Below are 25,714 nucleotides of genomic sequence, written 5' to 3'. Positions count from 1 at the left end.
CTAAAACAGATGCGAAATACTGTAGTCCCCGAATATACAATTTTCAATTTCCATTTGATAGCACAAGTTTCGAACAATAAAACAAAGTATAGACAATGGTCCTATGAACAAAAGTGCATTTTAATTCGGGCTTGTAACCTCGTCGCCTATCTTCGTCATCAATATTTACATATCCCTCTGCGACATTCAACTGACCTGCAAAAATTGAGGAATAATAATACTTTTGTATTAATTTAAATGAGGGTTTGATTGCATACAAGGCAACCATGGCAGAGTGGCTGAGATATCTTAAAAATATTACAATTTTCTAAGATAGATCAAATCTGAAATGGAATATTATAATCCTTGTCCCAAGCAATATAAGCAAGAAGTGATACGAAACTAAAACATCGTATTTTTGAAGCGAATGCTCGAAATAATGTGATTACAACTTCACCAACTTGCTTACAACGATTGCTAATTTTTTCCCTTATGTGTATCGCCCATTGTTTGGATTTCCTCTCGCTTGACGTTTGGGGAACCCCTTGTAAAGTTTATACAAAAGCCCACTTGCCACCCAACCAGATGGATCCGAAACCATCTCTTCGCCATGCATAACAAATGTTTTATGACCCCTTGACTGTTGCAACTGTGTCGGCTGCTGTTTCACGATTTGTTTCCGATTATAAACAAGTTGTGACTGGAGATTGGTATAAAAGCCATGGTGCCCAGTTGACCCATCATCACAGCAATAAGAAACTCGGACAGCGAGGAAGCATCCGGCAAAGACAGCTAACCAGCAGAGAGACACCCACCCAAGCGACAGCATGAAGATATTTGTGGTGCGTTGGCCCTTGGATTACTCTAACCCAAATGGATCACAGAGGATTATAATCATTACTTCTTTTTCAGACGGTTCTGATGGGGGCCCTGAGCCTGAGCCTCAGCCAGGCTGACATCAGTTTGACCCAGGTGGGTTACAACTACCGCATCCAGCAGCAGCAGCCACCAGTGGTGGCCCACCTGTTGAACCAGCAGCTCCAGCAGCAGCAGCAACACCTCCAGTCCCACCAATCCTCCCATCCAGTGCTGCCGCCTCTGCCACTGCCCTATCTACCTCCCGGTGGCCAGCTCCAATCCCAGCCTGCTTCTCGTCCCACCTCCGGATCGTTCCCCATGCCCACCGGCTTCCCCGTCAACTTCCAGACCGCTCCAGTCCAGCAGCATCGACGTGCCCGCCCGCGGGTGAGGATTCCCAAGCGTCCCATTGTGACCAAGAACTTCTTCATCCACTCGGCGCCAGAAGAATCCGAGGATGAGGTCCAGGACGAACTGAACCAGTTGGCCCAGCAGCCACGCAACCACTACAATGTGCTATTTGTAAAGACTCCGGCGCAGACGAACCGTGCGGCTGCTCTTAACTTGGCCAAGACCCTCAAGCAGGAGAAGACCGTGGTCTATGTGCTGGCCAAGAAGACGACCGCCTCCGATCTGCAGGATGCCATTGCCGAGACGCCGCAGCACATCAACAAGCCGGAGGTATTCTTCATCAAGTACCGCACTCCAGAGGAGGCCCTGAATGCCCAGCGGCAGATTCAGTCGCAGTACGACACCCTGGGAGGCAGTTCCACCATCACCGACGAGGGTGTGGCCCCCATTACCTCGGTGGTTGGATCCTTGGATCCCCCAGAGGAGGAGGAGGAGGAGCAGCAGCAACAGCAGCAGCAGCAGTCAGAGGGTCACTTTGTGGACAATGGCGCTGGAAATTCTGGAGTAGGTCCCATCGGCAACCATTACCTGCCGCCGAATCAGTTCTAAGTATTCTTCATTGCTCGTCACATCCAGATCTAGTTAGCTGTCATCAACACCTCTTAGTTTTAAGTGATTGCCAATTGTTACCAGATTTTGTATTAAAATACAATTGTTAAAAAAATTTTTCTTTTGATTAAACAAGTATTTAAAAGTGGTTGCTAAGGAAACCCCCAATTTCTAGAGTCCATTTCTAGATGATTATAATGGACTATACCCCTATCATAAAGTTGATTTCTCTGTGCGTTGATTCTTTATTTTATTCTTATATAAACATTGATTGCATGGTGTTATAAAATACTTTAATAATTTTAAAATGAAAGTGGACAATCAAAAACATGTTCAAAGATTGCAATTAGGCGCAGGTGGTTTCTCTCCCGAATCTGGGCAGTTTTCTAGAACCTCCCTCATTTGAGTAAAGGACTGCTTAAGGATCTTGGCCAACTTAATGGGATCTGTTACCTGACAATGGCGCCACGCAGATATGGCCAAAATAATGTCGTTCTCTCGTGGGTTATAACAGCAGGAATATCCATCGTCTGTGGCGGGACCATAACCCATAAAAGCATCATATTTCGTGGCCACCTGGGAGGTCGACATTCGGAAGTGAGTGGACTTTACATATCCTGGCGATGTGAAGAACTCTGGAATGGGCAGACAATTCTCCACAGCCATCAGTTTCAGTCCGAACAGATGACGATCAACTCCTTTGCCTTGAAGAGCCAGTTTGGCATACATCTGATGGCACATAACCGCCTCACGAAGTTTATCAGCCCGTTCCTGAACTGAAAAACCCGGATCCTCCATAGCGTAACAGAAGGCCAAGGATTGATTGGAACAGGAACGTATAGTTTCAGTCCGACCGCCATCGAAAATTCGCAAATGTGCCGATTCATATTGGGCAGCTGGCTCAGAGTGCATCTTAAAGAAGGCCAACTGAAGGGCGATCTGAATAAAACTATCCGGACCAAGGCGCTGTTTCTTAATAAAGTCCTTGCCATATCCTTCGAACCGGAGAACCTTGATTTGCAGAGCGCAGGCCAGTTTATCAATGTTCCTTTGCGCTATAGTCAGCCATTGCTCAACGCATTTACTAACGGGACAGAACTGTATTTTCTGTGCCGGGGTAAAGTCCTCTGATCCGCATTCCCCATAGCTAAGATCATCGTCCAACTTCTTCACCACATAGTCCATCATCATGGCGATGGGCTGGCCCTCAGCCGGTGAGTGCTCATAGGTGAATCCCACGTTTCCATTCGGGTTGACCACCAATTGAATAGTTTTATCCATCCAGCGATTGCCACTGTTGGCCTTACTTCCTTTTCCATGGATCAGGGAAAGAATTAGCTCTTCATCTTCCCTACCTTCCTTTGGGGAGGTGCACTTATCGAGGGAGACAGTAAATAGAGCATTTTGAATGGTCTTCAGAGCTTCCCTGTTTCGAGAACTATCTGAGAGATGTTCGTAGGCTTCGGCCCAGTTGTCCCTCGAGTCGGTGGTCAAAATACCATAGGGAATTCCCAGTTTGGTTTCCTTCGACATGATTTCTTCCAACTGAACAGCCAGACAGGGAGCTATAATTAGTTTTCCCTCCTTATCATATATTTTGAGTTGGTAAAAATGATTATTGTAGATCACCACCACATAATCAGAGCATGGATTGTAGACGATATCGTCGGTAGTTCTTCTGGGTATTCGACATGTCCCGAATACCTTGCCAAACTGACTGTTGTCCAACTCATTTGCGCCCATCTTAACAATCGGAATTTTCTTGGCATGCACCATGTCATTGAACTCACCCAATCCAAAGATAACTCTGGACGTATAGTCCACAAACTCGTGTTCATTTTCAAAACACTGTTTGGGAAAGGTCATGCCGGGACTCACAAAGGCAGTGACCGGGGATCGAAACTGTAGGTAGGCCACTTTAAGCCAGCGGTGGGCCAACCAATTCTTCTCCTTACTGCCAACTTTTTGCAGGAGCTTCTGCAAATCGGAGCCTTCCCTCCTCAAGAACTTAACAGTCAAGTCCTTTTGCTTGGCCATCTCCTCGGGAGTCAGCAGTGGTTCAACAGTGGTCAAAAACCTTTTCAGGGTTTCTTCAAGTGGTATAACGTGGTACTTTAGAAGATTTGGTTGCTCCGAGTTCGAATGTTCCTTGGTGGTGCTAAAGCTGGCGATAAGCATTTTCTTGACGGCGGCATTTCGAATCTGCTGCCTAACCGAACCCTTTGCCAAGTTCCAGAAAACCTTTCCATTGTTACGGAACTCCATCTCCAGGCATCACCCAATTCGCCCTTTCCCGTAATTGGTAAGTTTATTTGTTTGTGTTTTCTTAAAACTTATAATTTTTGCAGTTTTTTAAAAATGAAGCTACATTGTTACTTTCGGCTTGTTTTGATCAACAAGTTAGAACTGGCTTCCTATATAAATGACAAAATGTACTCTTTTTATTTCAGGATTTTAAGTTATAAAAAAAGGTTGCATAAAAAAAGGTCCACTTGAAAAACATCTCTATCAGCTTAAACTCAATTCAATTTTAGATCTTAATCTTTGACAATGGTTATCTCCTCGGTATTCTCATCAGAACTGTCCGTCTTAGAAAGACTAAGGTGAGTGCGTATAAAGTCATGATAGTAAGCAATGGAAGCATGGGCATCTAAAAAACGCAATAAATAAGATTTAATAAAAGAAAAAATCGTATAAGATCACTCTTACCTGGATAACCTTTAGCACAGGGCAAACCCCAATTGACCAGAGCCACCAGTTTGCCATTGTGCACCAAAGGACCACCGGAATCGCCGTGACAAGCTCCACGTCCCTTATCATTAAAAGTGCAAACGTGGCCAATGTCCACCCGAGTGCTATTATCGTGGGCCGCTCGACACTGCTCAAAGGGCACATAGTTGACCTCCAGTCTCTGCAGACGGGCGGGGACATCTCCTCCCAGGGAGAGGGTTCCCCAGCCGGTTAAAAGGAGTCGGGATCCGGGAACCAGGGCCTCATGATCCAGTTCCACCGGCTGAGTGGCATTATTAAACACAATCGACTCGTTCAGATGCAGCAAGGCGATATCATTGCGATACTTGCGAGGCGCATAATTGCTATGCTCTACGATCCTATCAGGATAATAATATTTCGACTCATTATGATGCAGGTCTTGAGTGCCAGTAAGGACTCGAAAAACCGACGCATGTCTTCCCCTTGTACAGTGAGCCGCCGTTATAATCCACCGCTCATCGATGATCGCACCTCCGCAGGAATGGGATCCATTTCCAGCTCCCTGCAGGGAAATCTGGTAAGGTGCCATGCCCTCGGGGGCTTCCTCGCCGCCCACAATTCGATTATTGGTGTACTGCGGTGGATAAAGGATCTGACTAGAGGCACAAGAGCTGTACAGAACTAGTGGTAGTAGAATTAACAACATGATGACTCCTTTACTTTTGAAGAACTGAACTTTGCACCATCTGGAAATGTTTCTTATAGGCTGATTTGGGCTTATGCAATTAGTAATTCAGTCACGTTCCTGGTTGGAAAAGTCCAGCTGAGTTGTTGAAAAACACTTAATTCTAGGCAAGCACTTGTCACAAAACAAGGTTACCCTGATAAGTAGGGTGGCTTAGGCTATCAAATAAACTTGAATTTACATAACAAAGAATTCAAATATTTTGATAAGAGTGCTTTTTCAATAAGTAGAGCTTTGAACCGTTTGTGGAATTAAACGACAATTGTATACCTTGAAATACTTATACTTGGATCTTGAATGGATTCTTTAATCCGGATATAAGTGATTTTTCTATGTTTAGTGCTAGGCTTTAATAAACAGGTACTCAAAGCTTAATCATCTGACAATTTGAGAAAGAGACAGAACCTCCTGGAAACTACTTAGTTAAAACTTGTTTACTTCCATAACCAATCAAAGTAGTGCTTCTTATCTTTAAATTAGGTAATTGGAAGACTGATAACCAATACTTCCTGATAGCCCACTTCTTCCGAACTGGCGCTTACTTGTTTTCTGACTCAGTTCTGCGAATAGAAATATCATGATTGATCGTAAGAATGACTGGCATGTGGAATTATCTAGACACCTTAAAGTGGGGGATTTCTTTTGGAGAGAGCCTCAAAGATTGCTATTCCTTTTAAGAAAAAGTCAAAATAATAGTCTAGTTAAGTAAAAAGCAAGTCATAAAAGAGTTTTAACTTAAAAGTGAAGCGTAATTGCACATTTATTTGTTCATAAATAATTTATGATATCTATGATACCTGAGTGATAAAATTTACGAGCTAATTTGTTCAATAGCCAGGAGCCATTATATGGCAGGTGCTATTTTTGTTCGGTTTTTTGGCGATTGTACCCCCTCGGGTGACTTTTGGACTTTTAACAGGCGGTTCCCGCATCGGTCATCATCTCCTCGATCCAATCGTGGTAGTAGGCCACCGAACCGAATACATCCGGATAGCCAATGGCGCAGGCTTCGCCCCAGTTGACTACTCCGACGAGGGTTTGGTTGGCATCTACCAGGGGACCGCCGGAATCGCCATGACAGGATCCCTCGCCCTCGTGGGTGAAGGTGCACACGTGTCCCTCGCCCAGCCAGTTGGCATTTCGCACGCTGGACTCGCAGGTATCGTGCTCTATGTAGTTCAATTCGATCTTCTGCAGCTGGGTGGAATACCTTCCCCAGGTCTTGGTACTGCCCCATCCGGTCAGTGTTAGCTTATCCCCCGCCTTGGGCAGACTACCCTTTCTGGCCAGCCGGATCGGTTGAGTTAGTGCATCAAAAACAATGGGTTTGGCCGTGTGAATCAGGGCAATGTCATTGTGATAGGCCGGCTTGTCGTGACTGCAATGGACCTTCGATTTATCCACCAAGTACTCCGCTCCAGGGTTCGTGAAGTCCAGGGTGCCGGTGATGACCTTCAGATACTGAATGGGCCATTCCATGCAATGGGCGGCGGTGAGGACCCACTCTTCATTAATTATACTGCCACCGCAGACATGCTCGCCAAAGGTGTTCATAATGGACACCTGGTAGGGAGCGAATCCAGTGGGGGAATCCACGCCACCAACCACACGGGTCTCGGGTTTAACGTAACCCAAATGATGATTTAACTGATGACGAAGGGGGATCTTAATGTTTTTCGCCGAACACTGCGTCAGGATCACCAAAACACTAATCACTACTAGGAACTTCATGTTGCTATAGTTATCTCTTTCTTGTTTTATATATTTAATATTTCTGGGTGCTGCGTTTTCTTCAACTTCTGTAAACTGTTTGCACACTTTTCGGCACCGCAATCGTTTTTATAGCCCCGGGGTCTATGCGAATTCTCCTTATCGCGCCGAGAGTTTCTTTCGAATATGTTTTTTGCGATAAGCGACTTAGTTTTGGGGGAAGCTTTGATAATGACAATTACCATAGCCAATATATGGTGCCTGATAGGGGGGGAATTCTACTACCATTTGGACTGTGAGTGATAGACAACTAGCACACGACCACAATAAGATTACTCATACGCAATGGTTACGGACTTTGTTCGTGGTTGGAATTGTACTAGGGAGATCTTCAGACGATGTCGCTTGATAGGGCCGTAATCGAATGGAACTTTACTCGAAACTCAGCTGAAATAATTGGGAAATGATTGAAGGCCCCTTAAAGATACAGAAGTTGGCATACCCTTAGGGTAATCAAGTTCTGAAGAAATATATAACTTTCTAGATAGGACAATCACAAAGAGAATTAATCGACTCATTAAAAAATAATTTAGATAAGGGTGTAAATTAAATATCCAATGTATATGAGAACATTTATCAAACCCTGATAAATATTAATACAACATGATTGGGAGTCTAAGGGCAGGGAAATATACTACTTATGTAGAGTATTCTATTCTTTCTGAAAAACCAATGGATTTTATGGCTTCAATGAAACTTTGACAATACACTTATCACACAAAAATTACAACAACATGCAGACGTCTGGTCTAGGGATTATCAAGACTTCAATTTAATCTCTTACCAGCAATTTAATGCCTAAATAGCGGTTTTTGGACTCTGACATAATTTTAAGAATTATCTTAGGAAACATGAAAGATAAATTGTAGCCACTTTTTTTTGGAAAAGTATAGGGCAAAACAACTAATACATCAGAAGCGACCACACATATTACTCTTTTTTATTGATTCAAAAATACAGATACTAGATCGAAAATGTGTGTAGTATCTTTAGGAGTTTTCTCTTTGGAAAAGTCTGTCTCACCATATCTGATAGATAAAGACGTACCACAAGTTTTATCCAAATTTATTGATTAGGAAATAGCACAACCGTTGATCGTGGATGTAATCCAGCTGTCGTAGAAGCTTATGCGGGCAAAGACATCGGGGAATCCGTAGGCGCAGGGCACGCCCCAATTACCAACGCCCACCAGGCGACCTCGACTGTCCACAAGAGGTCCTCCGGCATCCCCATGACAGGCTCCGGCTCCCACCTTTCCCACGGCACACAGGTGACCCAGATCCAGATCTTGAGTACCGCCGTAGGTGGAGTTGCACTTCTCCGGCGATACATAGGTCACATCCAGTTGGTGCAGCTCCCACGACAAATCAAAACTGACATCCGTTGCTCCATATCCGTACATGGTCAGCGTCTCGCCCTCCGTTAAATCCTGCAACTGAGCGGTGGTGATATTCTGCGTCACATCATCGTAATCGAAAAGCGCATGGGTCTTGATCAAGGCAATGTCATTGTGGTACATCGGTTTATCGAAGTTGCAGTGAAGGATGATATCTTCCACGGAGTATTCCCAGCCAGCCGACCCCCAGTTGTTGTAGGTAGTGGTGACCACCTTCACATTGTTCTTACGCAAACCACCCAGGCAACTTGCTGCGGTCACCACCCACTGATTTGCGATGATGGCACCGCCACAAAAGTGGTTGCTGAAAGAGGTTACATAGAATATGATAGAAATGCGAATAATAATTTTTATAAGTATCGACCATACCTAAAATGGTAAGGAAAAAACTACTGTTAAAATTCTCTGTCAAAATAAAATTATATGCTTAAAAAATCGAAAACAAAAACAAGAACTTAACATTTTTAGAAAAATGTTAGAAATCAAATCACAATTCATTTACTTCCTTGTCCTTAAAACTCGAAAAGGACGTAATGTTATAAATTAACATATTTAGAAAAGGAACGCTTTTACCTATAGTCTTAGTTAATGTATTAAAAAAAATATCAGAAAATCATGAGAGTTACAGCACTATCTTTAGATATAATTCTTTAAAAGTCAATACCCATAGCCGTTTTGCAGCGAGACTAGATAGGGAGCCGCCAGGACATCGGATACTTCTCCTCCAATAATTCTGGAGCTAAACTTCTCCGCGGAAGGAGCAGAGTCTGAGGAAACAGCGCGACGACGAAGACTAGCCTCCGAAAAGGATATCGCCAGCAGGACGAGGACGACCAAGGAGACCGTTCTGATTTGGAAAGACATCTTTGACGAACAGCTAAAGTTGGACTAATTGCACGAAATTGCAGCTGAAAATCAACTAACCTTCGATATACGATATTCAATATACGATATAAGATAGCTGGCGTGATATTAATGATCTGCCATAAAGGTTGTGCAATCTCAATCATGGTCAGCCTGAGCAAAAAACCAAAAACTCTCCCCTCGTAAAAATCCCATAATTTTTATTAAATCACCAACACAAATCATGAGTACCTGTGCCTACACTTGAAAAAAACTTAATAACCAAATATTTATAATGTGTGTTGGGTCTCTATCGTTCAGGTTATCAACAAGCTTATCATAATAGTTGTTCTGCTATTCCAGTTGTGGTTACACTCAGGTTGACTTCGATTTAAACAGATTCAAGATAATGGAACGTATCTAATAACTAATAAAATTTCCATCAAATCGATTTATACAAAAAAAGGTTTGAGAAAGGTTTAATTGTTGAAAAGTTTTGTAAATTGAATTTATCACTATAAACGAAACTATTTCAAACCGGTAAAAGCTCTAAAAGTATCTTTTAGGCCAATCAAAAAGTTATCATTTATACCTTTAATTATTATTATTTTTTCCATTTAGAATAGTGTAATGTATTCAAATAACACTATCAAAAAAATGGGAAGATTTAAATCTTCACGCCCTAAAATGTTGGAAGTGCCACACATATTATGTTGAACCCAAGGTAGTCAGTATATAATGAATATATGCCTTGCCAATTTAATAAATCAAATGTAATCGGTCTTTTTGATAATAAGAATTCATTGCCAACTTAACAAATCATGTTTTATATTTATTTTCGATATACATATCAAAAAAATCCACTGTCGGTTTGAAAAGTGCCTTTTCCCTCAGTGCACAGATAAGAGGTGTCCAATGTCTAGGCGATTGTACACCCGTTCATGGTGGTGCGGATCCAATCGTTGTAGAAGGCGGCTCGCGCATACACATCCTAATGGAAATAGAGGGTAATAAATACATATTGTACTCCCAGATATGGGTCGAAAACTCACCGGATAGCCACGACCACATGGCACGCCCCAATTGCCGATCCCCACCAGGCGCTGCTGTTCATCGATGAGTGGACCGCCGGTGTCGCCATGACAAGCGCCCTTGCCAGCCTCCATTTGGACGCACACATGACCCAGATCCACATCATCATAGTTTTGCAGCTTCTCCTGGCACGGTTCTACGGGAAGATAGGTTCCCGAGGCCTCCTGCAGATACCGCCCATAGGTGCCCATGGCCTCTGTGCTGCCCCAGCCGGCAAAGGTCAACTTATCGCCCTCCTGCAACTCATCAATATCCGCCAGGGTTATATTCGTAGTCACATCATTGAACTCAATTGGGGATGACAGATGCAAAAGGGCTATATCATTGTGATACAGAGGCTTATCAAAGTTGCAGTGGACATGGATCTGGTCCACGGTATAGTAGGCGGCATACAGATCCCACCAATCGGAGGTTCCGGTGACCACTAGTAGGTTCCTGGCTCTCAGGCCCGCCACGCAGCTGGCCGCTGTGAGCACCCATTCCTTGTCGATGATCATGCCACCGCACAGGTGATACGAGTATACATTCTGGATGGTCGTAATCCAGGGCCATTTCCCCTCGGTGGCGGTGGTGCCCCCTGCCACGCGACCTTCAGGGACAACTTCGCTCGAGCGATGCTTATTGATATTGGCCAAGCCCGGAAGCGGTTCCCCTCGCATCCTCATGGCCTCCGTGGGCTTCTGAAGAGTTGCCAGAAGTATCAGGGCCAGCAGTTCCGTCAAGTTCCACCTGGTTCCCATGGTATAAGGTATAATATGCACGGTACAATCGAAACTAAAACCCCACCAACGGACCACCTTAAAATTACACTTCATATGGCGGATCTTATCGCAGCGAATGGTCAAGTTTTGGATAATATGGCATTTATGGGACTGGACAGGGGCGATAATGGATCCATACACATCATACATATTGGCTTGCAGCCGTGGGCATTGTGAGCTGACCAGCAACTTCGACCGGTGCATTTATAGAGCGCCGAGATTTGCCGTGTCACACCAGTCCATTATTTTATAGTCCTACGGGTCCAATTGAACGTTCCGCCTATACCGATTGGGTTTTATCCTTAAAGCCGTAAAGATACCCGACCGTTGGTGGTCATAAAGATTTGCTGGCCAGTGGTCAGTTGGTCGCGACAAAAAACCCAAACTAGGTGCGATATTATGTGTTTATATGGAATCCATATAAAAACGCCCAGTTGGGTCATACAATTTTCCATTGCTAGTCATTAATTCGCGCTGTCCGGGAATTGTCCCTCGTCTCCGGAGTTAATTTTGTGGTGATGGCTGTCCGTATGTCTCTGATTTGGGTAATTTGGCTACTTCTGCTGGGCACTTCCATTGACGTCACGCGCAGCAAGCGTTTGGATCATAAACTGTCCGACAATCGAATTGTGGGTGGCCAGGAGGCGGCTGACGGGGTGGCTCCTTATCAGGTATCCATTCAGACCACCTGGAGAACCCACATCTGCAGCGGCGTCATCCTCAATAAAGAATGGATCCTAACCGCAGGTCATTGTGCACTGGACTTTAGCATTGAGGATTTGAGGATTATCGTGGGCACGAATGATCGACTGGTTCCGGGACAAACTCTTTTTCCGGATGAGGCTCTGGTCCACTGTCTGTACGATGTGCCCTACGTCTATAACAATGACATAGCATTGATCCATGTCAACGAATCGATTGTATTCAATGATCGCACCCAGATTGTTGAGCTGAGCAGAGAGCAGCCGCCGGCGGGTTCCATTGTCACCTTGACAGGATGGGGTGCTCCGGAAAGTAGTTTTCCCACGGTGCAGCACTTGCAGACCATCAACCTGACCATCATAGCCCACGAGGAATGCCGGGAGAGGTGGGACTACCACAACGGCATCGACATCGGTCACATCTGCACCTTTACGCGGGAAGGCGAGGGAGCCTGCTCAGGGGATTCTGGAGGTCCTCTGATGTGGGAGGGAAAGCTGGTGGGACTGGTTAACTGGGGAAGAGCCTGCGGCGTGGGCATGCCAGATATGTAAGTTCGAGTTCTAGAACTTTTTAAAAAGAACTAATCCATTTTCTTATCCGTTTTAGGTATGCCAACACTATCTACTACCAGGAATGGATCAGAAGAACTCGCACGGGATGCAAAAATCGTGTTAACTGAAAGAGATCAAAGGAGATGGATTTTTAAAATGTGTATTGACATGTGAAATATATTTATTGATAAAAAAACGCTTATAACATTTTCCACTTACTCATTTGGCCATAAGCTGCTTTTAAATGGGTGATTACCCATGTTTTTATGGCTCTGTTTGCTAACACATTATGATATGAGATAATGGTATAATGGCTAGGGCTGACGAAATTTAAAATGGAAATTTGTCAGTACTGTAACAGTTTGTATTAAGTAAAAAGTATTCTTTTTAACATTTTGAAATTTAAATATTATTTTTGCTAATCTTTGTCGAATTTAACTTTTGGAATAATGGACTAAATGGGATAATTGTTGCGCCTTACAAAACCGGCCACATATGTTTTTAGGCAAACATGGGTCTTGATTCCTTTTCTTCCTAAAAATATACATATATTTTGATTTAAGAAATTTTTATCCATTTAACTAAAAAATTCAGCCCTCGCTTTTAATATTTTCCAATGGCAATGTCCAGGGAATGACCATTTTCAGGTAATGTTCTTATCCCATGACGGCGCTGACATTGATTGCCCCATCACAAAATCATAATCAGTGTGCGTCTATATCTTTATACGATTCTCGACTTTATGGCATAGATACAACTTGTTTGAACATCGATTCCGATTTACGATAAAAGCGAAAGACTTACGATAAAACACCGATTTGTTCGAGTATAAAAGCAAAATCACGACCCATATGCAGGTTTAATTGGCGCATTGAAACTCGAGCACTCACGATAATGGCGGTTCAACCGGGTCTTTTTGGGATCCTTGTTATCCTTCTGGTCTGCAGTGGATATAATCCCAGTAATGCCATTCGATCGGCGCAACTTAGTGATGAGCAGCTGGCGTGGATTTCCAAGTCGGGAGGATTGAACTTTCAGAATCGCGTGATCGATGGCGAGGATGCGGAACTGGGCGAGGCCAAGTACCAGATATCGCTGCAGGGAATGTACGGCGGTCACCTCTGCGGTGGATGTATCATCGACGAACGCCATGTCCTGACGGCGGCCCACTGTGTCTATGGTTATAACCCAACTTACCTAAGAGTGGCCACGGGAACTGTGCGTTGGGCCCAGCCGGATGCCCTGTACTTTGTGGAGGAGCATTGGATACACTGCAACTACAATAGTCCTTCGTACTACAACGATATTGCTGTGATCCGGCTGAACGATACGATCAAGTTCAATGAGTACACTCAACCGGCGCAGCTGCCCACTGCACCGCTGGCCAATGGTTCCCAGTTGCTCTTGACGGGCTGGGGATCCACGGAACTGTGGGGCGATACACCCGATGTGCTGCAGAAGGCCTATCTCACGCATGTGGACTACCCAACCTGCCAGGCGATAATGAACAACGATCCGATGAACGGACCCTGCCACGTTTGCACCCTGACTACCGGAGGACAGGGAGCTTGCCACGGCGACTCCGGCGGTCCACTAACCTTCGAAGGAATCCTCTATGGCCTGGTCAACTGGGGCTATCCCTGCGCCGTCGGCCAACCGGACAGCCATGCCAACGTGTATTATTATCTGGATTGGATCAGGAAAATTATTTTGGGTTGCAGCACCTGCCACTGCTACGCCAGTAACTACCCCAGCCTGTGATTTTAAAAAGGAGTTCTCAATGGCTTCCTTCGAGTAAGTTACTTGGCCATCTGCCCCTCCCAAAAAAGGCTAACCATTGTAGGTGTTAAACAAAAATTTCTCACTAAGTGGCTTTATTTAAAATGTACATTTTATTGCCGAATAAAAGTCGAGAGCAGATCGTAAAATTTAAGATTAAGAAAGAACGTATAGTTTTGCTACCTAGGTAACAGGCGATTTGAATCACCGAAACCCAAACAATTTTTATTACTGTTATCTAACTGTTATCATAACTATACAATTTGTTATCGACAGTACTGCGTTTCTTAAAAGGATGTTATCATAAAATTGGGAATAGTTTTTTCCCAAGTTATAATATTTTCCAGGCGGAATCAACGAAGTAAGAGCAAGAATCATAAAGTTACAATTCCATTAAATAACTCCCAAATTCTAAAACAATTCTATTTCTTTTGCGATATAATAACAACATCGCCTTATTCAAATATACCTACTAATTACGTATTTTTGAAGTCCCCTCATATTAATAGACAAAGTTTTCCTTGATTTTCTTTATTTTCTTCTGTTTAATGAAAATTAACCATTTCAGCAAATTGATCGTTTTTCTAGGCAGTAAATCATTTAGTAGTAGCACCTGTCGTTGCCACTGATCTTACTGCGAATCCAGTCCAAGTAGTAGTACACATTGGCCTGGACATCGGGGAATCCCACACCGCAGGGTCTTCCCCAGTTGACCACGCCCACCAGGTGGCCATTGCTGACCAGCGGACCACCGGAATCGCAGTGACAAGATCCCTCGCCCTCACGCGAAAAGGTGCAGATGTGACCCACACCCATGCTGCTGGTTTGGTTAAAGATATCGTAGCATTCGTCCAGAGGAACAAAGCCCAGGGTCAACTTCTGCAAGTTCTCTACCGATCCACCGTAGGCCTCCTCGGCGCCCCAACCCGTTAGGACAATCTCGTCGCCGGAACGCACCGGTCTATTGGGCAGATCGATGGGTTGGGTCAGCTCGTTAAAGGTGATATTCTGGGTGAGCTTCACCAGGGCGATGTCGTTATGCATATAGGGCTGATCGTACATACAGTGCATGTGGATCTCTTCGGTGTAGTAGATGCCTCCCGGCTCTGCCCATTTATTCGTGCCCGTGATCACGTTGACCAGGGCGGGAGTAAAGTTCTCCACACAGTGACCGGCGGTGATGATCCATTTTTCGTTAAGTATGGCACCACCACAGTTATGGGAACCCACTGTGCGTTGCAGGGAAACCTGATATGGAGCAAATCCAATCTCAGCCTCCTCGCCACCCTTAATCCTACCCGATAATTCCGTGGAATGGGGTCCAAACAAGCGCTTCGATTGGCAGAAGTTCGGGGGCTGCAGAAGCAGGAGGAGGAAAAGGTTTAGGCAAAGCAGTTGCATCTCGAAGGTTTGGCCACGTACTGAACACTAAAAGTCAACTTGATCGCTATCAGAACTTTATTATTAACTAGCCCGGTCTTATCGAGAGTCAATTTATCGTGGCCTTATAAACTGGGCAATTTTATGGACTTTATGGAAACTTTAGCCCTCCGTAGAGCTGAAGCCAGTGCATTTCGTATTGCCACTCATAACCTTGCGTATCCAATCGTAATAATATGATATACCAGCATGGACGTCCTGAAAAGTATGTATAGGTTTAGGTGGAAAAAAACTATGGTATTTGTTGTTTGGCCTTTCTCTAACGATGATAAGTCTTATTTTTCTGTTGGTTAATAATTGTAGGTGTTCGGAATTATACAAATCTGCTGAATCATTATTTGATTATTTTACTACTTAAGAAATTCTAAAAAATAAGATTACTTCGAGTGACTATACTTCCAAGAATATGGAATTTCGATCTTGATAATATATCAAGTTATGTTTAAAGGCTAGAAGAGTAAAAATAATGAAGATAACTTACCGGAAGACCAGTTGCGCAGGGCCATCCCCAGTTGACCAGTCCCACTAGGTAACCATTGCTGACCAGAGGACCACCGGAGTCTCCATGGCAGGCTCCCTCTCCCTGACGCGAAAAGGTGCAGATGTGGCCCACATCGCAGTCCGGATCGTAGCTCAGCAACTCCAGGCACTCCTGGTGCGGAACGTATTGAAGGTATACAACCTGCAGATCGATGGGACTGCTGCCCCAGAGCACCGTGGATCCCCAACCGGTGAGGATCACCTCGTCACCCGGCCGCATGGGCACCTTGGGCAAGGGAATCGGTTGGGTGCGTTCGTTCCACACAATTGGCTCTATTAATTGCAACATGGCAATATCATTGTGCATCGAGGGATTATCGTAGTTGCAGTGGATATGGATGGCTTCTAGGAAATATCTGCCTCCCGGTTGATTGTACTTATTGGTACCTGTAACTACCACTAGCCATTGGATATTGGCATTCACCACACAGTGGGCGGCTGTAAGGACGAATTTCTCGGCTATTATGGCACCACCACAAGAATGGGCTCCTGAGATGCCCTGCAGGGATATCTGATAGGGAGCGAATCCCTCTTCAGCCACCTGCCCTCCAATGATCCGTTGATCCTTGAAAACCCCGGCTGCAGTGGAGTTTCCTTTGATTCGTATGGCTGAGATGGAGGAAAGTCCTGCAAGTCCCAGTATTACAAGCAAACAGACTGTCGACATCTTGGTTCTGGGCCTGGTCAGCTAATAAAGTTCCAAACTAAGTAAACCGAATAACTGCCTTTCTTGACCATTTATCGGAACCAGATAAAAAAATCAGTTTATGGTTCGCCTCGATTGTTGGAACCTTTGGCCAAGCCAATCAAAATCGAAAAGGTAAAACCAAACTAGTTCAGTCTGCGATTGCATTTCAGCCATGGCGTTTGCACGGTGCCTTCTTTATATTTTCCTGTGTTGTATACTATTTAAAGATCTCTTGGCTGAGGAGCACTTTATAGTGGGTGGACAGAATGCGGCGGAGGGAGATGCCCCATACCAGGTGTCGCTGCAAACACTTTTGGGCAGTCACTTGTGCGGTGGCGCCATCATTTCGGATCGCTGGATCCTAACTGCCGGTCATTGTGTCAAGGGTTATCCAGCCAGCAGACTCCAAGTGGCCACTGGAACAGTTCGCTATGCGCAACCAGGGGCGCTGTATTATCCGGAAGCTATCTACCTGCACTGCAACTACGACAGTCCCAAGTATCATAATGACATAGGCTTGCTGAAATTAAACGAAAGTGTGGTTTTTAATGCCTTGACTCAGGCGGTTAAGCTTCCAAAATCTTCCTTTCCCCGAGGAACTTCGGAACTGGTCTTCACTGGTTGGGGATCCCAGTCAGCGGCGGGAAGTCTACCCTCCCAGTTGCAGCGAGTCCAGCAACAACATCTCAGCAGCCTTGCCTGCGCATCCCTACTCTCCGGCTACGATGATCTGGAACTGGGTCCCTGCCACCTATGTGCCTACCGGCAGGCCAACATTGGAGCCTGCCATGGGGACTCTGGAGGACCTCTGGTTCACCAGAGCACCCTCGTGGGCATACTCAATTTTTTCGTACCCTGTGCACAGGGGGTTCCGGATGTATTCATGGATGTCATGTACTACTACGACTGGATGCGGCAAACGATGAGCGGAAATGGCAGGTGTACGCAGGTCAATCAGCAGACAATAAATGGCTAAATAAATACATTTAAACACTCTCAGAAAATGTCTGTCCTAAAAAGTAGAAATCATTTAACAATCCAACAATTACAAGTGTGCTAAGAATGGTCTCCTATATTAACTATTTAAATATCATTAAATACACAAAACGTTCGAATGAAATACGTAAAATGTTTTGTAGCCTGGCATAAGATACTAATATAGTTTTGCGCAAAGATTGCTGGTACAGTCAAAGAAACATTTTTATAAATCGAAATTCACATTTTATCTATCTAACATAATGGGCGCTCATTTGTCTAAGAATACTAAATAAACGCTGTCAAAAATTTCTAGGAAAATATAAAAGGTATATGTATATTGCTCCCATAAAACCTTAACAATTCTGGGAATACTTACCAATTTTCTAAACTTTGCCCCTAAAAACCATACTTGTTTGACTAAATTTATATGATATTCTTTACTGATTACAGACTGTGGGTAATTTGGATGCTGCTGGAGGCAAAAGAAATTCTTGGCCCTCGGCCAGAAGGCTGTGCAGACAGACTGCCGGAATGTCCGACTGATTCATCCCACCGCATCTATAGGATTTCTGATTTGTGATTTATGCCGAAGACACAAAAGTGTCCCACTGGCCACACGTGTAGCGCTGATCTAATTGAAGGCAGGTAGACCCAGACAGCCGTGGTCTTAGTCATGTTTTTTCAGATGTGAGAAAGATGTCGAAAGAAATCGCTCACGGCGCATGGAAATTCTGAAAATATTTCATTCGGCGCTCGCCATTCAGCTACAAACAAAAAAAAATGAAAAGCGGGAAAAACACTCAGTTGTGGGTTGTATCTTGGCATTTTCGAAAAGATTTTCAGTTGCTGCATTGACTTGGACGTGTGCGGTGCGAGTCTCGAAATTTCTTTTGGAATACGCGGCGTATACGCAATCCGTGAACTATATGTAGACGCGTGTGTCGCCCATATTTCTATATATACACGAAAATATAGCAAGTGAAATTTCGCAACTTGTGCATTATCGTGGGGAAATTGTTAGAAAACAAGTGAAAATGCCAAAGTATGTGAAATAATGTCTCCAATAAAGGCAAATGCGCGGTGAAATATTTACGACATATCTACAATGAGTGATGAATAATACGGCCAAAAGTGTACGGCCCACTACACATTAAAGAAAATATTATATACATATGCGAAAATATAATAGATTCGGAATATTTCATGTTATGTGAATTTCTGGGTGAAATATTGCGTACAAGGCGTTGCCATTTTGTGATATATGCCGGCGATGAAAGGTCTCTTTTTGCTGGATCCCAGCGAAAGAGCCATTAAATGTTTAGCTGTGAGAACGTGAAGTGCATTTATCTGTCGGGCACCAGATGTTAACCCCGCCTCTGATCTTTATATAGCCTCGATGGGCTCTGGCGCACCTGCGTTATTTTCGGGGATTACTTAAGGGGAGTGGGCAATTAGTTTTTCCAAATCATTTATTGAAGATGGGGTGACAAAATTTGAACGATTTCAATAGAAGAAGTACATCTTCTGGGCACCCTTGGGAAGCTTGCCGCAAGGTCCTTGGATCTTTTCCTCACATGGCGGTGACAAAGTGTTGGGTACAGGTGTAGTAGTATCCGCCCGGTAAGGATACGAAGTAGTTGAAAAGGAAGAATTCGGATCCCAATAATATCCAGATGATGTCGTTGCTTGGCCTTCGCAAAGAACACGGACTGCCAGAGCACAAATAATTGCAATGATCGTTAGGAACCTCATCTCTGCAGATTTCAACACAAACTGATAAATATTTGATACCAATTTGTCAAATTTATACTTTGCCCCTTATTTGCTTTCAATTGTTAAAAAACTTTTATAAAAAACAGTTGCTCTAATAATATATTTATTTAAATGCCATCATTCTCTGGCAAATATTTATTTTTAATATTATATTGCGAAATTTATCGACAGCTGTTGTGTGTCAAGTTCTTTTAAAATTTAGAAAATATGGAAACACCTATACAAATTTTATCCAATACATTTTTATGCTAAATTCTCTTCGGATCCCCGCTGTTCTGTTGTTAATTGTATTTCATTTATTTTCGGAGAGAAAATCTTAGAAAGAGCATTGGCACGTGAAATTACTTGTCGGCAACGGGGCGTATGCGCAACCAAAAATATTAACAACCGAAGCAGCTGTTGGATAAACTCAAGTACCATGAATAATGATAACCAATACAAATAAAATTTGTTTAAAAGTACACGCGCTTCGCGTCCATAAGCAGCAACTAAATGAATTGGTTAATTAAATAAAGGGAATTTCACTAGAGAATTTCGATGAATGAGGCACCAAAACTAGTGTACTTATAAGAACAATAAGCCTATCAAGTTAAGTCTGTCGGAACTGTGTATTTTTGTTCTTAAGATAAACAAAACCGGTTTTTCTGTTTGCAATGACTACAAAAATGACTACAACTTCGGCATAATTTAAATTTATCACAACACAACTTTTAAAAAAACACATTCTTATCAAAACAATGTTTTTTTGTTGTCATTAGTCACGAGACTGTGATTACAACAAAAATATTTTATGTTTTTTTTTTAAATATTATTAATTTGAAAATGTGGTGTGATACAAAAATGTAGTTGTGGTTAACATTAATTTAATATTAAGCACTAAAATAATTTTTTTTACTGATCGTTCAGCACTTAGGGAATAATTAAATAAAGGTTAAAAGATATCGATTCAAATAAAATATTAAAGAAAATCACCATACATTTCTTAAATACCTAACTCTAGATTTTATGGCATCATTAGAGCTATGAAATCATATAATCAAAATAAAATTTACGATATTTGTAGCGTGCTCTCGCTGAGTTTTATCTAGAAACATACATAAACATAGAGGGTCTTTCGCCCCAAGCTAAATAAATTTAAGGAATTTATGACAGCTGATTTGGCCGGAGCGAGTTAGTCATCCCGAAAGACTAAACAAGCCGCACAAACATATAATATACGTACATATGCTTTTGATTTAAGAGTTTTATGGGTTCTACGGTCCCCCGATTTAGCATATTTTATTCGCGAATCGTGAGTCAACTGGCGGGGGAACACGGAACGCGGAATGCACTTGGGGCGACCGCCAGCGATGGCCAAAAACGAATCATTTTCGCAGGAGGCACTTTCAATTGTGGCCAGCAACAGAGATATTTGCAAAAAATAACACACAAATGACCACAACCAGTTCTATGAATAGAATGACAACAAAATCAGCTGCGCGTCGAAAATCACATTGGCGATGAGTTACAGGGGGTTTTCGGGGGGTATACGGTGGGTGCGGATCGTGGGGATCGGGGGACCTTATAGCAGCGTCGCCAAAAACCTGCCAAACAGAGTCAAGAGTGCTGTCGACTTCGGCGTCGTCGTCGACGTCCAGTCAACGTCACATGCAATACCAAAAACACAACACAAAACATGAAGCGAAATAAATATTGAACAAATTATGTATTGAAGATGTTTCACAGTCGAGGATGGTCATTTATCATCTTCATATATGAGGTTTTAGTATAAGGTCATACCATTTTTATAACATATTAACATACTGCATTAAAAAAAAGGTGTTATTGTTTATTATAGGATAATATTTTTAACTTAAGTACTTTCATAATAATATATATAACTATTATAAGATAAAGTTTATTGGATTTTTTTAAAGATTTATAAGTGACCCCAAAAATGTTTCATACTATCTTGTTTTAACACCAGCTCACCTTTTTGGGAGTTACTTTAATCATGGCTTTAGGGAAGTATTATAAGGCAAACCAAAGAACCAATAACGATTTAAAAACGTATACGTAATGCATTTACAATTTAGTTCTTTTACTTCAAGTTCTAAGAGGAGTTGTTCAAGGGGATCTTCAGTTCTATATGACCATCCTCAGCTGTATGATTTATCTGAGAAAATAATAATAAAGAAATTGAGAATAAGCGGCGAGCATTTGGCTGCATAAAAACTTAGAGCAAGGAGGCGCACACAACTCAGTCGAGTTGAGAAATTGTCGCGGCCAGTACGAGTACAGGTACCAAAGAAACCGAAAGCAACGCGCGCAGCTCGTGCAAATATTTTCAAAACGAAAAAGATTCTGAAATTTGTTTACGAAAAAAAGAAGGCTCACCAGTTTGTTAGTGTTGTGTTTTTGAACGTGCTTGCCCCGCCAGGAATTGTGTAATTAGCGGGCAATCAAGTGATCAGTATTAAGCACCCACTGAAGTATTACGACTTGAGATCATTCAACAGCAAACCCCATCGATATGGCGTCCCGAAAAGTGAGTCCATTATTGGGGAAGGGGTGGCCCTTATCTGATCGCCGATCGTTGCATTTCACCCACACGATTTTCCATTGCTGGTTTATATTTTACAATATACTTATGTACGACGAAAATGGAGGACATGTGGTTTTCATTACCTTTTCATAAAAACAAAATATTTGTGAATTTATTTTTAGTCAAACGGGCGGGCCAATTTTGCTCACTTGCGCCTTCGCCGTGTAAATGTTGGGTGTAATTTTAGTTTCAAATAAATTCAAATTAATTAAAGTGGAAGTGAAAATTTATTTAGCATTTCATTGGCGTCGCTCGGCGACGCTGATTCATGCAATTCCCCAGCGATGCAAGTGGCGCCTCACGTAGCTGCCGTTTTTGGCCCGATTCGAAAAGTTTATTTCCATATAAGGGAAGCCTCAGCGAGGCGAACTTACTCTATATGGGCCGCGTTGCAATGTCGCACTCCCTTGTGGAATGTGATGAAGGACTGGCTTCCTAAAACTCCATAAGTTGAGTGTTTGTTAGAATAATAATATAAATCAGCTGGCTAGTTGTAATAATGGGATCCCAAGGGGGGATAGGTTATTCTCAAAGACTTCCATTTATTTTTACTTCAATTTATTTATTTCTCGGTTAATAAAAGAAGTACAATTTTTGGGCGCCAGGTCCTCCAATATCTCCTTTACATGGAAGCTCAGTAGTAGTTATATACATTGCATTTTCCGTTGAGGTTAGCGTTTCTACAATAACAGCTAGATCAAAAGCACTTAGGAGCAGAAGTATGGCAATTAACTTCATTTTATTAACTTTCTACTAAAACTTATAGTTCGCATCTAAAACATTACACTTTTATACCTTTAAAAATCGGGATACCTTTATTGACATTTCGGAGTTGTGTACTCCTTATTTGGTTATAACAACTGTTAACACAAATGCTAAATATAAGATTTATATTGTATTTATCAAAATCTTTTCCGTTGTTTGTCAACAAATATGGTAGATTTATTTGTAGTGCCATGCGCCGCCTAAATCAAGCCTACAACGCCCGTCAGGTGTTTGAACTAAGAAAGTATGCTACACGAAATTTGTTCTGAAAGCCTCTGGAAATCATCTTCCCATCAACTGCGCTGTTAATATCTTCGTAAATACTAAATTAGGCGAACTAGATGTTAACTAGTGAAATTGTTTTCCGATTTCTAAAGTTCCAATCATTTAAGTAACTGAGCAAGAGACTAATTTGTTTAGTAAAACTATAATTTATTTAAAATGCATTATGTTGTGAAATTTATCTGTTAGGGTTTTGTTGTCACTTTTGAATAAGGCAGTGAACTATTTTATTATTATTATTCTTTATTATTTTATTAATCCTGGGTATCTTGAAATTTATTTAGTAGAAGAAGTAAAGTTTCTTGCCGCTAGCAATTCCAGCGCCACAGGGTGGGGGAGGGGCTTGTCCGCAGGGTCCGGCTGGGCCACAGGGGAGTTCTACCGGAGGAGTAGAGGTAGTGGTAGTGGGAGTCTCCCATGTCACAGTGGCGGACGAGCCTTCTGCGGGTGCTATTAACCCTACAATGCCGCAGAAAAGAATAATAACGGCGAAGAACTTCATTTTGTTAACTCTGTATCGACAGTGATGTCTTGGTGATAGAATTTCCGGATTTTATACTTGCCATTTTTGGCAAATCAAATATTGATACAAATGCTTTAAAAGTACTAGTTTGGTAAATAAAATCCTAAAATTAAAACAATTGGACAAACACTAGAAAAGTTTTATAACAATTATAACATTTCCTTTTTTCTAAAAATATGGTAGCTCTATTGTTAGCACACGAGTCTCTAAGGTCAATACTTATTTTACCAATTAACAATTGATAGTAGAGGTAGAGGTAGGTAGATATATTACTAAATTATTACGAAGAAATTGTGATTTAAGATAGTAATAAAAGTCACGTTTTTTTCCACAATATGTGGGTAGTGTAGTAGTAGATGTAGACAATTTCTTTGTGGTACATGTATCTGATCGATTGCAACAATTCAAACAGGAGGTCTTAAAAAACCGCAGAGGAGTATAGAAATAGCGAAGAACTTCATTCAGGTAACTCCGTATAGAATGTGGTAATTACAGAATTTTGAAGTTTTGTACCGCTGTTTGTCGACAAAAATAGTAGATTCATTTTAAACACCACGTGCCGTTTAAATTAAGTTTATAAGTTTATATATATAAGTTTATATTTGGTGCTTGGTTGAAATAAAAAGTTTCCTTTACCAAAAGTTATTCTGAAAACCTCTTCTTTCTTTCGATTAGGAATCACGTTCTCGGTTCGATAACCCCCTTTTTCATAATAAAGAACTTGATTTGGTTACATTTTTTTTATATTTTATTGCTCCTGGAAAGCAAGGATTTTATTCAGTAAAAAAAGTAAAGCTTATTGCCACATCGTCCGACTGGGCCACAGGGGAGTTTTACCGCAGGAGCAGAGGTACTGGTAGTAGAACCCACCACTTCCGTACTGGTGAGTGTACCGTCGAAATCCGAAGGGAAGAAAGAGGAGGACGCGTTCGCAGAGGGGGCCATTAGCCCTACAATGCCGCAGAAAAGAACAAATACAGCGAAGAACTTCATTTTGGTAACTCTGTATGGACAGTGGTAACGTGGTAACATGATTTCTCAGTTTTATACTTTCTGTTCTGGCTAGTCAAATGTTTACTATGTAATTCCCCAAAAAGAAACAATTGAACAAATACTAAAATACCTCATCTTGCCCGTTTTTTCCGCAAATATGGTAGCTCTATTTTTAGCTCTATGTTTTGATTAAATTGAGATTTGCGATTTACGAACATATAAGGAAGGGTCTGGAAAGCTCCCTTGGGAAATTCGGCGAAGGATTTGTTGCCAAAAAACGGCATTACGAAGTCGCCGAGCATCGATCCGCCATCGATCATACATAGCTACCCGTTTTGACTTTGACTCATTTGGCTAAAATTAACGATTCCTAACCATATCGAGAAGGTCGCTGGTTGTCAGCCCCATTTGCTGAGCTCATTCACTTGTCTGACCGTCGTTGTGCATTTGTGTCTGCCTTTCGTTTTTGCATTTGATCAGGCGAAAAAAGGGGGAGTGGAATTAAAAAGGCATTGCCAAAAGCAATCCACAAAAATGCCAAAATATTTACCAGAATTATTTGCTCTTCCCTGGTTTTGGGTGTGTAGGGGGAACATGAATCATGTTATTTGCTGGGCTTTTGGTTCCCGATTTAAAAAGGGTCGGGACTCAGAGATTCGAAGGCTTGGTCTTATAAGATTCAATGTCACACATATCATAATTGTGATTCTGAAAAAAATCACATTTGTTTTTATTGACTACGAATCACATATTTTCAATAGAACAGTTACAAATAGCGGTGAGATTCGATGACAAGTTATTTAGTCATCACATTCTATACATTCAAGCTACGTTCTTGATAATATATAAAACTGACGAATAGCTTTTTTCCTGAATAGTTATGTTGGTTTATTTAGATTTTGACAAACGGTTTAGATCGTTTAGATCCATTTAAAATTCATTAAAAATATACAAATTAGTCATTAAACATAATATAAAACTGATTCATAGCATTTGATAT

At 42.2% G+C, this 25,714-nt stretch overlaps 13 protein-coding genes across 15 annotated transcripts in view; 5 read left to right on the top strand and 8 right to left on the bottom strand.

The window, feature by feature from the left end:
* The first annotated feature begins 661 nt into the window (after window positions 1-661).
* TwdlW (TweedleW) lies at window positions 662-1,899 on the top strand. Its single transcript, XM_017089190.4, has 2 exons — window positions 662-821; window positions 892-1,899. Exons 1-2 carry the CDS (start codon window positions 807-809, stop codon window positions 1,795-1,797), a joined length of 921 nt encoding a protein of 306 aa, XP_016944679.3. The 5' UTR covers window positions 662-806; the 3' UTR covers window positions 1,798-1,899.
* Window positions 1,900-2,015: 116 nt separating this feature from the next.
* Window positions 2,016-4,206, bottom strand: LOC108020808 (carnitine O-acetyltransferase). Its single transcript, XM_036818821.3, has one exon. The coding sequence runs from the start codon at window positions 4,060-4,062 to the stop codon at window positions 2,131-2,133; it is 1,932 nt and encodes a 643-aa protein (XP_036674716.3). The 5' UTR covers window positions 4,063-4,206; the 3' UTR covers window positions 2,016-2,130.
* A 67-nt stretch (window positions 4,207-4,273) lies between these two features.
* Window positions 4,274-5,361, bottom strand: LOC108020803 (chymotrypsin-2). The gene is made up of 2 exons (XM_017089183.4): window positions 4,507-5,361; window positions 4,274-4,447 (listed from the first exon to the last, which is right to left on the bottom strand). The coding sequence occupies exons 1-2, from the start codon at window positions 5,213-5,215 to the stop codon at window positions 4,335-4,337; spliced, it is 822 nt and encodes a 273-aa protein (XP_016944672.4). The 5' UTR covers window positions 5,216-5,361; the 3' UTR covers window positions 4,274-4,334.
* A 621-nt stretch (window positions 5,362-5,982) lies between these two features.
* LOC108020795 (chymotrypsin-1) lies at window positions 5,983-7,070 on the bottom strand. The gene has a single exon (XM_017089173.4). It carries the CDS (start codon window positions 6,983-6,985, stop codon window positions 6,167-6,169), a length of 819 nt encoding a protein of 272 aa, XP_016944662.4. The 5' UTR covers window positions 6,986-7,070; the 3' UTR covers window positions 5,983-6,166.
* Window positions 7,071-7,935: 865 nt separating this feature from the next.
* On the bottom strand, window positions 7,936-9,321 carry LOC108020797 (chymotrypsin-2). Its single transcript, XM_017089175.4, has 2 exons — window positions 9,085-9,321; window positions 7,936-8,724 (listed from the first exon to the last, which is right to left on the bottom strand). The coding sequence occupies exons 1-2, from the start codon at window positions 9,282-9,284 to the stop codon at window positions 8,097-8,099; spliced, it is 828 nt and encodes a 275-aa protein (XP_016944664.2). The 5' UTR covers window positions 9,285-9,321; the 3' UTR covers window positions 7,936-8,096.
* Window positions 9,322-10,074: 753 nt separating this feature from the next.
* Window positions 10,075-11,139, bottom strand: LOC108020800 (chymotrypsin-2). Its single transcript, XM_036818534.3, has 2 exons — window positions 10,316-11,139; window positions 10,075-10,254 (listed from the first exon to the last, which is right to left on the bottom strand). Exons 1-2 carry the CDS (start codon window positions 11,093-11,095, stop codon window positions 10,183-10,185), a joined length of 852 nt encoding a protein of 283 aa, XP_036674429.3. The 5' UTR covers window positions 11,096-11,139; the 3' UTR covers window positions 10,075-10,182.
* A 407-nt stretch (window positions 11,140-11,546) lies between these two features.
* On the top strand, window positions 11,547-12,582 carry LOC108020793 (chymotrypsin-2). Its single transcript, XM_017089171.4, has 2 exons — window positions 11,547-12,365; window positions 12,425-12,582. The coding sequence occupies exons 1-2, from the start codon at window positions 11,635-11,637 to the stop codon at window positions 12,495-12,497; spliced, it is 804 nt and encodes a 267-aa protein (XP_016944660.4). The 5' UTR covers window positions 11,547-11,634; the 3' UTR covers window positions 12,498-12,582.
* Window positions 12,583-13,221: 639 nt separating this feature from the next.
* LOC108019317 (chymotrypsin-2) lies at window positions 13,222-14,315 on the top strand. Its single transcript, XM_017087138.4, has one exon. The coding sequence runs from the start codon at window positions 13,264-13,266 to the stop codon at window positions 14,128-14,130; it is 867 nt and encodes a 288-aa protein (XP_016942627.4). The 5' UTR covers window positions 13,222-13,263; the 3' UTR covers window positions 14,131-14,315.
* A 348-nt stretch (window positions 14,316-14,663) lies between these two features.
* On the bottom strand, window positions 14,664-15,599 carry LOC108019319 (chymotrypsin-1). Its single transcript, XM_017087139.4, has one exon. The coding sequence runs from the start codon at window positions 15,547-15,549 to the stop codon at window positions 14,749-14,751; it is 801 nt and encodes a 266-aa protein (XP_016942628.4). The 5' UTR covers window positions 15,550-15,599; the 3' UTR covers window positions 14,664-14,748.
* LOC118877929 (chymotrypsin-2) lies at window positions 15,589-16,827 on the bottom strand. Its single transcript, XM_036818535.3, has 2 exons — window positions 16,070-16,827; window positions 15,589-15,786 (listed from the first exon to the last, which is right to left on the bottom strand). Exons 1-2 carry the CDS (start codon window positions 16,793-16,795, stop codon window positions 15,691-15,693), a joined length of 822 nt encoding a protein of 273 aa, XP_036674430.3. The 5' UTR covers window positions 16,796-16,827; the 3' UTR covers window positions 15,589-15,690.
* A 128-nt stretch (window positions 16,828-16,955) lies between these two features.
* Window positions 16,956-17,867, top strand: LOC118877905 (chymotrypsin-2). The gene has a single exon (XM_036818432.3). The coding sequence runs from the start codon at window positions 16,989-16,991 to the stop codon at window positions 17,790-17,792; it is 804 nt and encodes a 267-aa protein (XP_036674327.3). The 5' UTR covers window positions 16,956-16,988; the 3' UTR covers window positions 17,793-17,867.
* A 1,378-nt stretch (window positions 17,868-19,245) lies between these two features.
* Window positions 19,246-19,561, bottom strand: LOC118877937 (uncharacterized). Its single transcript, XM_036818613.3, has one exon. It carries the CDS (start codon window positions 19,544-19,546, stop codon window positions 19,298-19,300), a length of 249 nt encoding a protein of 82 aa, XP_036674508.3. The 5' UTR covers window positions 19,547-19,561; the 3' UTR covers window positions 19,246-19,297.
* Window positions 19,562-21,953: 2,392 nt separating this feature from the next.
* cher (filamin protein cher) overlaps window positions 21,954-25,714 on the top strand; it is a 33,442-nt gene continuing 29,681 nt past the window's right edge. Inside the window, exon 1 of one of the 3 annotated variants that reach the window (XM_065866785.2) lies at window positions 21,954-22,094. In XM_065866785.2, coding sequence (XP_065722857.2) covers window positions 22,080-22,094 — 15 coding nt within the window. In that variant the 5' untranslated portion in view covers window positions 21,954-22,079. The remainder of the gene's footprint in view (window positions 22,095-25,714) is intronic. The other 2 variants (XM_036818606.3, XM_036818609.3) reach the window with 2 other exon arrangements.

The sequence above is a fragment of the Drosophila suzukii genome, chromosome 3 (assembly GCF_043229965.1).
Source record: "Drosophila suzukii chromosome 3, CBGP_Dsuzu_IsoJpt1.0, whole genome shotgun sequence".
NCBI classification, from domain to species: Eukaryota; Metazoa; Arthropoda; class Insecta; order Diptera; family Drosophilidae; genus Drosophila; species Drosophila suzukii.
This window is presented reverse-complemented; position numbering and strand designations above follow the sequence as displayed.

What these genes read in the sequence shown, in the direction of transcription:
- LOC108020808 (XM_036818821.3), bottom strand. Translation starts at nt 4,062, where the DNA reads ATGGAGTTCCGTAACAATGGAAAGGTTTTCTGGAACTTGGCAAAGGGT.
- LOC108020803 (XM_017089183.4), bottom strand. Translation starts at nt 5,215, where the DNA reads ATGTTGTTAATTCTACTACCACTAGTTCTGTACAGCTCTTGTGCCTCT. An exon ending in CTGTGCTAAAGGTTATCCAG is followed by an intron (nt 4,448 to 4,506) that starts GTAAGAGTGATC and finishes TGCGTTTTTTAG; the next exon opens with ATGCCCATGCTTCCATTGCT.
- LOC108020795 (XM_017089173.4), bottom strand. Translation starts at nt 6,985, where the DNA reads ATGAAGTTCCTAGTAGTGATTAGTGTTTTGGTGATCCTGACGCAGTGT.
- LOC108020797 (XM_017089175.4), bottom strand. Translation starts at nt 9,284, where the DNA reads ATGTCTTTCCAAATCAGAACGGTCTCCTTGGTCGTCCTCGTCCTGCTG. An exon ending in TCGCTGCAAAACGGCTATGG is followed by an intron (nt 8,725 to 9,084) that starts GTATTGACTTTT and finishes AACCTCTTTCAG; the next exon opens with CAACCACTTTTGTGGCGGTG.
- LOC108020800 (XM_036818534.3), bottom strand. Translation starts at nt 11,095, where the DNA reads ATGGGAACCAGGTGGAACTTGACGGAACTGCTGGCCCTGATACTTCTG. An exon ending in CATGTGGTCGTGGCTATCCG is followed by an intron (nt 10,255 to 10,315) that starts GTGAGTTTTCGA and finishes TATTTCCATTAG; the next exon opens with GATGTGTATGCGCGAGCCGC.
- LOC108020793 (XM_017089171.4), top strand. Translation starts at nt 11,635, where the DNA reads ATGGCTGTCCGTATGTCTCTGATTTGGGTAATTTGGCTACTTCTGCTG. An exon ending in GGCGTGGGCATGCCAGATAT is followed by an intron (nt 12,366 to 12,424) that starts GTAAGTTCGAGT and finishes TATCCGTTTTAG; the next exon opens with GTATGCCAACACTATCTACT.
- LOC108019317 (XM_017087138.4), top strand. Translation starts at nt 13,264, where the DNA reads ATGGCGGTTCAACCGGGTCTTTTTGGGATCCTTGTTATCCTTCTGGTC.
- LOC108019319 (XM_017087139.4), bottom strand. Translation starts at nt 15,549, where the DNA reads ATGCAACTGCTTTGCCTAAACCTTTTCCTCCTCCTGCTTCTGCAGCCC.
- LOC118877929 (XM_036818535.3), bottom strand. Translation starts at nt 16,795, where the DNA reads ATGTCGACAGTCTGTTTGCTTGTAATACTGGGACTTGCAGGACTTTCC. An exon ending in CCTGCGCAACTGGTCTTCCG is followed by an intron (nt 15,787 to 16,069) that starts GTAAGTTATCTT and finishes CATACTTTTCAG; the next exon opens with GACGTCCATGCTGGTATATC.
- LOC118877905 (XM_036818432.3), top strand. Translation starts at nt 16,989, where the DNA reads ATGGCGTTTGCACGGTGCCTTCTTTATATTTTCCTGTGTTGTATACTA.
- LOC118877937 (XM_036818613.3), bottom strand. Translation starts at nt 19,546, where the DNA reads ATGAGGTTCCTAACGATCATTGCAATTATTTGTGCTCTGGCAGTCCGT.